Source organism: Stegastes partitus, unplaced genomic scaffold, assembly GCF_000690725.1.
Source record: "Stegastes partitus isolate 25-593 unplaced genomic scaffold, Stegastes_partitus-1.0.2 Scaffold2217, whole genome shotgun sequence".
NCBI lineage: Eukaryota > Metazoa > Chordata > Actinopteri > Pomacentridae > Stegastes > Stegastes partitus.
Window position 1 is genome coordinate 66,486 of NW_007579948.1, and position 7,510 is coordinate 73,995.

The 7,510-nt window shown below is 42.1% G+C and overlaps 1 protein-coding gene across 1 annotated transcript in view; it reads right to left on the reverse strand.

Annotated features, from left to right (window-relative positions):
* The window catches only part of tmprss6 (transmembrane serine protease 6), a 22,683-nt gene that overhangs the window by 11,932 nt on the left and 3,241 nt on the right, over positions 1-7,510 (reverse strand). The window contains exons 2-6 of the mRNA XM_008304427.1: positions 4,830-4,962; positions 3,133-3,275; positions 2,608-2,675; positions 946-1,133; positions 776-817 (exon numbers count right to left, since the gene is read on the reverse strand). Of these exons, the coding sequence (XP_008302649.1) occupies positions 776-817; positions 946-1,133; positions 2,608-2,675; positions 3,133-3,275; positions 4,830-4,962 (574 nt within the window). The remainder of the gene's footprint in view (positions 1-775; positions 818-945; positions 1,134-2,607; positions 2,676-3,132; positions 3,276-4,829; positions 4,963-7,510) is intronic.

Here is a 7,510-nt window from a genome sequence, read left to right on the forward strand (position 1 = left end):
GTTAACAGAACATTACAGCGGACGCATCCGCTGCATGAGAGCCAAGATGCTATTAGCATTAGCCTGTAGCGTAGACTAGCATGACTGGCTCCATCCTGCTTTAATTGGGAAAACCAGTTACCCCGGCTAACGTTACCCGAGATAGCTTTGTCGCAGTTTGCCAAAAACATTGATTGGTCCTTTTTTCAATCAAGTAAAACATTGTTACATGCATATGTTGTTTGAAAATATGGCCTAATTAGCCTGTTACTCTCAATGTGATTTTATACTTAGCATCCAAACAGGGTTCATTAAGTCTTACCCATTTTATTACATTTATTTAAAAGCTATATCAACATGACCCAGTGAGCACCAATTTGTTGCTGAAAACTCTGTGATATTGGGTCTGAAAACCTCTTCATCCTCTTTTCAACCACCACACAGGATGGAAAAACTTTTACTTTGAACCTGGTCAAAAGGTCTTTTCGCCACTGACCATACCACTGCAAGGTGCTTATCAATGATATAACCACTAATTAATCACCAGTTAGTATCTCATTATTGAGCAATGGACGAAATGTCTAATTGCTTACCCCATAATGAAATGATCGTGTATAAGAGGGTTAGGACATACAACGCAGATCATTACATGGAAAAAGCACACTGTACATTCTCATCATTGTTTTCATGCATTAAATTTTTGTTCAGGCGAATATACAGTATACTGTACCGCATGCTAATTACAGCTCAGTCAAAATTAATGATTTAACAAGCAAATGAAGATAAAGTGTGATACCAAATGAGGCTTTCAAAAGCTCTATAACTTTGGAGTCGGTTTCTGTAAGGAGCAGAACAAAAAGACAGAAAGTAAATTTATACAAGTCTAAGCTGAAGACTCATAATCCCTCTTCGCTTCACACTTCTGTTATTTCTGTGTAATGTATATCCTTTGTTTTTTTTCCTCACCACTGACAGATAGCGTGGGGAGGTGGAAGAGGTATCCATCAAAGCAGGCCGTCTCTTCCACCTTTGAGCCGCTGTGGCCCCGCAGGCCCTCCTCCAGGCTCCCGGTGACCTTCTCCAGCGTGATTCTTCCAACATGGCTGCTGGGTATAGACAGCACTATCCAGAAGTGAGCTACAACACTTCCCTCCCTGCAGAAACAAAGAAGCACAGAAACATCCACACAGCACTTGTGACCTCTGCTGGGTATGTACTGAAGAACGCTGTGCTGCACCTGTGTGAGCGACGTCATTGTGGACGTGAAGCACAGTCGGGTCTGTAAGTGTCTGGTGACTGGACAAACCAATAGAATCATAATTATAAGGATCATTTTTAATACTTGCATGTAAATCCTTTGCATTTAGTGACTGCCTAAAGTTTGGAACCCATGGACATGCTTCGTCAAGCCTTTACTTGTCTGCCTTCAGTTTTGTATTTAGGTAAATGAAACGAAGCTCAGTTGGGCGGAGGTCAGACGATTGACTCAGCCATTTGTGAACCTTCCATTTAATTTGCTGTCAGCAGCTCTCAGGTTGCTTTGTCATCGGTTTCGCGTCATTTTACTGAATCTGAGCAGAAAGTGTCGCTCTCAGCACCAAAGGATTCATCCTGCTCCTCCTGTCAGCAGTCACGCATTCAATAAACGCCAATGAAGCAGTTTCATTTGCAGTCATACATGCCCGTGCCAGAACACATCCTACCTAGACCATACCAGATGATGTGGTGTGCTTTGGGTCGGGACTCCTTCCTTTCCTTCTCCAAATTCTTCAACTTTCTGGAACAAGTTCATCTGAGTTTCATGTGTCAAAAAATCTTGTTCCAGAACTGGGAGGACTTTTGTTTTTGTTCTTGAGTGTTACCAGTGTTCTCATCTTGACATAACCCTCTGTACTACATCCATAAAGTGTCTCTTGATTGCAAAATGGACGATGATACGCCTTCCTCCTCATGGCCTGTTCGTAAGAGGGGTTCTTCTTCTCAAAGAAAAAGAATTCTTCGATCACCCACTATAGTTGCGTTCTGGGTCTTCCAGGCTTTTGGTGTTGCTGAGCTAATTAGCACATTTCTTCTTTTTAGGAACGTACCAAACTGTTGATTTGACCAACACCAAAGTTTCCACGATCTCTCTGATAGGTCTGTTTTTTCACCTAAAGATGTCCTCCTTCACTTGCATCGATACGTCTTTGGACCGCACATGGCGAGTTCCCATGAACAGCTACCAAAAGTAAACCTTTTATCTCCTTAATATGTCACGAATAATGAGGAATCAGGCCACAACAAATCAGTATAATTCAAGACCCAAAGCTGCATTTTGAGAGCTGGCACTTTAAATGAGAAATGAAGAATAGGAATGACAGTAACGTCCAGATCTGACACATGCTCTACTTTATACCACAACACAGTGGATGATTACCCCGCTTATCAATCAGCACAGCGTGATCGGTTTGAAGAATATGAACAAACATCAGCATGTGGTATTAAACAAGTGCTTTTTTGTGATTTATCAAGTTAAAAGCGTCTACTATAGGCCGTGATGCTAGCAGGGCTGAGTATTCGCTGTATACAAGTTCCCCTTTTGGTGAATACTGCTGTACTGTGCGTAAAGAAAAAGTGAGATCCACATACCCAAAGGCGAAGACGGTGGTGTAGTTAAAGTATCGAGAAAGTCTCGACCCTTTCATTATCTTCTCTACCTGAAAAACAAAAACACATCTAAATACTGAGCTGCATGTTGGATGTTCATATTACTGGGAGGACCTAATCCTGTACATCAGTTACGTCTTCAATACAAGTGTAGAATGTGGTCAGATCTTTTATTTTGACCAATTCAGTTGTGATATAATCTACAGTCTGTTCTTGACTACTTCAGTCCTCTTTTATGGCGTCTTTATGTTACTCTAATTATTTTAAAACATTTTTGTTGTACATTTATTGTATACATGACCATACAAATTAGATTTTTCTCTGGTCATTGATCAGGATTAATTAATCTACCTACTTGGTCTCACTGAGTGCTTGTTCATTCTGTTTAGTATCTTAGCTGCATTGTGAAAATGACAGAAAAACAGACCACCATGAGCTCTGGATCCCTTTGGCTGTGAGTGATTTCGGTGTGCATCGGTATCAGAGGAATTACCCCTCCCTGCTCACCATGTTCTGCACTCCCTTGGCTTCTTTCTTGAATGCAGGGCTGTTGTGGGAGGACAGATGTGCAGAGAAGTTCCTGTTGAGGATGGTTAGGTAGGCCGTGTACTGCTGCTCCACTCGAGCCTCTAATACCCAAACCCTGTACTCTGTGTTACAGAAGAAAGTATGAAGATCATCACACCATAAATAAACAAGAGAACTAAGATACTACAGAAAGTCTGACTGTTCTATGAGGCTTTATGTAGACACTGCAGTGGATCAGCGTGTTAGTATAGTCACTTGAACAATGCTGCCGTTTTGCTTGAATTTTGTTCACAATGTTAGTTTAGGGGGCTGCACGGTGGCTCGGTGGTTCGCACCGTCACCTCGCAGCTAGAAGATTTGCGTTCTGGTTAGGACGCCCATGAGATTTCTGTGTGGAGTTTGCATGTTCTCCCCGTGCAGTGTGACCGCAGTGAGGATTAAGTGGTGTAAAGATAATGGATGGATGGATCGATGCTAGTTTTAGCATGTCAGCACATTTGCTCCATTAGCAGGAATAACAAAGTACAGCTAAGGTTGACTGGAATATCTCTAGATTTAGAGGTGCAGTCGGGACTTGATAATCCGACCCTTAACAATCTGAAAACTTTGCTATCTGACAGGTTTTTAGGAAAAACGAATGGAACCCATAAAAAAAACAGCCTTAACATACCGACAGCCTTGGATTCTGACTCCGACATGACATTTAATGTCACCAATCAGGATAACGGCGTATTATCTGACTGAACAATCCCACAGATTGGCTACGTTCAGACTTCTACGTTCAGATTTTTTTGTGAAATCTGATTTCTCTGCGAGTTTGTTCACATTTCCAGTTAAATACGACTTGCATGTGATCTGCTGTGTGAACTTCATACGACCCAAAATTGTCCCGCATGCACAGAAGAGGAACCAATGTCACATACCGCGAGCATGCTCAGTGTTTGCGGAAGTAAAGACGGATGGTGGCACCGCTGCCAACGATGGTGGAAACAGAGCTGTGACCGCAATCCTAAAGTTTCATCAGCAGCCAAGTACTGCCTGTGCATTCTGGCCACTTCCACCCCATCGGAGCGCTCCCCCAGGGTGGAAGTGTCCACCAACCGCACAGAATATTTGGATATCCATCATTAATTGGGCCTGAATACCCAGAAACCACAAAGTGCTATTGGGACCAGCCCTACTAGTTATTATAACAACTATAAATATTAACAACAAATGAGCCTTCCAGCATCAAGCCCTCCTTGTATCTCGACCTCCGTCTTGACAATCCGACAGCCTTGCTATCCGACACAAAAGAAGGTTTTACATTTAGTGTCGGATTATCGAGTCACGACTGTTTTTAGTCACAAAACAAGACACTGGATGACTAAAACTTTTGATGCGATGATGGCGTTATGTGAAAGTTATTACAGTTCATCCTCAGGGATCGTTAATACCTGAGCCATTTTTAAAATGAATCTAACAAAGCTGTTGTAAATCCATTTATAGTTGAGATCTCTTCTTTAAAACCACTGTTGTGCACCTTAGATCACCAGAGCTATCAAGATACATCATCTGAGATCTTTGAATATCTGTACAAATTTTCAGAGCTGTTTTACTCGATAAAATCAAACCACAAGCATGGCTAAAAAAAAAAAGTGTGAATCAATGAAAGTAAGAGAGAAAGAAGTGCTCACCCAGAAAATACCAGGCCAGCACGGCTCCTGCAACTATAAAGATGAGGATGAATATGATGAGGAAGGCAAGGAGACACTTGTAGGACCGAGTCTTCCTGGCTGCTGGAGCCACAGCTTGAGTGGCAGCTGCTATCTGCAGAGAACAAACAAGAACTGCCCGTGACCTAAAATGTGGGCCTTCAGTCGATATGCCATAGTACCTGAAAGTGGGTTTAATTGTGTCTTTTCATGACAGTGTCTGAGTTAGTCAAGGCACACAGGGCTCTGAGATGGTCTCCCAGCAGATCCTTTAGCCATGATGCTGCTCTGGCTTTCTCTCCCCCCCGGGTGAAATCTATCCTCACATGCCAACGCTGTGATGTAACAGCTAATATCACTGTCAAAAAAGATCTTAAAATGACATCTCTACTTTTCCTTGACTAACAATGGGGGGACATTCTTATAGTTAAATTCTCCCGGCTTTTTTCCCCCCTTGTCACGTCCCATACTATCAGAGATTACCTGAGAATTACTCCTGAAAAGCTGCTGCTGTGATGAATCAGGCAACACTTACATTTTTAAAAACCTCTCCATGTGTGTCGTGTTGTACTCGTGGTGGTTAATGTTGAGACGAAGAGCAGGCTGCAGAATTCTAAACTTGTCGTCTTGATGCTGATTCAGGTGACATTACTCGACGCAATCTGTATTTCTTTCCACAAAGTCCCCAGTTCCCCGTAAGGCCTGTTCTTTATATGATACAACACTATAAAAGTGAAGTGAAACTGAGCAACACATGACAGGACGGGGATTTAAGTGCAAGAAACTGAAACCAAGGCCTTTATGAATGCAGCTTCTGATGGAGAGTCACAATCATCGTCACCTCAACAGCATTCAAAACCAAAACAAGAGACTTCATTTTGACAATGGCCTGTATATACAGTTGAAACCAGAAGTTTACATACACTGTATAAAAAGACATATAATTTTTTCTCATTGTCTGACATTAAATCAGACTAAACATTTAATTGGAGGCACACCTGTGGATGTATTTTAAGGCACACCTCAAACACACTGCTTCCTTTTGTGACAACATGGAACATCTAAAGAAATCAGCCAAGATATCAGGAAGAGAACTGTGGACCTCCACCAGTCTGGTTCATCCTTGGGCACAATTTCCAGATGCCTGAAGGTTCCACATTGATCTGTTCAACTATTATACACAATTATAACCACCATGGGAATGTCCAGCCATCATAGCGCTCAGGAAGGAGACGGGTTCTGTGTCCCAGAGATGAAGTGTTTTAGTTCAAATGTCCGTATTAACCTCAGAACAAAAGCTAAAGACCTTGTGAAGATGCTGCTGAAGCTGGTCAGAGAGTCATTATCCACAGTGAAACCAGTCCTGTACCGACATGGACTGGAAGGATACTCAGAGAGGAAGAAGACATCACTCCAAAACAAAAACATAAAAAGCCAGATTACAGTTTGCAAATGCACACAGAGACANCACAATTATAACCACCATGGGAATGTCCAGCCATCATAGCGCTCAGGAAGGAGACGGGTTCTGTGTCCCTGAGATGAAGTGTTTTGGTGAGAAATGTGCGAATCAACCCCAGAACAAAAGCTAAAGACCTTGTGAAGATGCTGCTGAAGCCGGTCAGAGAGTCATTATCCACAGTGAAACTAGTCCTGTACCGACATGGACTGAAAGGATACTCAGAGAGGAAGAAGACATCACTCCAAAACAAAAACATAAAAAGCCAGATTACAGTTTGCAAATGCACACAGAGACAAAGCCCTTCATGTTTAGAGACATGTCCTGTGGTCTGATGAAACTAAACCTGAACTGTTTGGCCTTAATGACCATCGTTACATTTGGAGGAAAAAGGAGGAAGCTTGAAGTCTGAGAACACCATCCCAACTGTGAAGCACGGGGGTGGCAGCATCATGTTGTGGGGGTGTTCTGCTGCAGGAGGGACTGGTGCACTTCACAGAATAGATGGCCTCATGAGGAAAGAAGATTATGTGGAAATATTGAAGCAACATCTCCAGACATCAGCCAGGAAGTTAAAGCTTGACTGTAAATGGGTCTTCAGATGGACAATGACCCTCAGCATACCGCCACATTAGTTACAGAGAGGCTTCAGGACAACAAAGTCAATGTTTTGGAGTGGACATCACAAAGCTCTGATCTACAAACATTTGTGGGCAGAGCTGAAAAGGTGTGTGGAGCAAAGTGGTCAGCAAACCTGATTCCGTTAAACAAGTTCTGTCGGGAGGAAGCTTGTGGAAGAAACCCAAAACGTTTGACCCAAGTCATACAGTTTAAAGGCAACGCTACCAAATACTGAGGAAACGTATGTAAACTTCTGACTTTGAAGAAAGTGATAAAAAAAAAATCTCTAAAAAGTGCTCTCTCTCATTATTCTGACGTTTAGCAGACAGAAATAATTTTGGTAAAGTTTGGAAAAGTTTAGTTGATTTAATGTCATACAGTGAGAAAAAAAAATAAGTTTATATGTCTTCTCACACAGTGTATGTAAACGTCTGCTTTCAATCATTCTGTTAAACACTGGTTTGTTCTGACAGCTTCACAGGCCAGAAATGCAATATTCTCAGTATAATGAGCATTAAATATCAGACGGCACATGTAGTAATGTCACTGTTTTAGTTTTACTTACCTCATTGTTCAGAGAGGC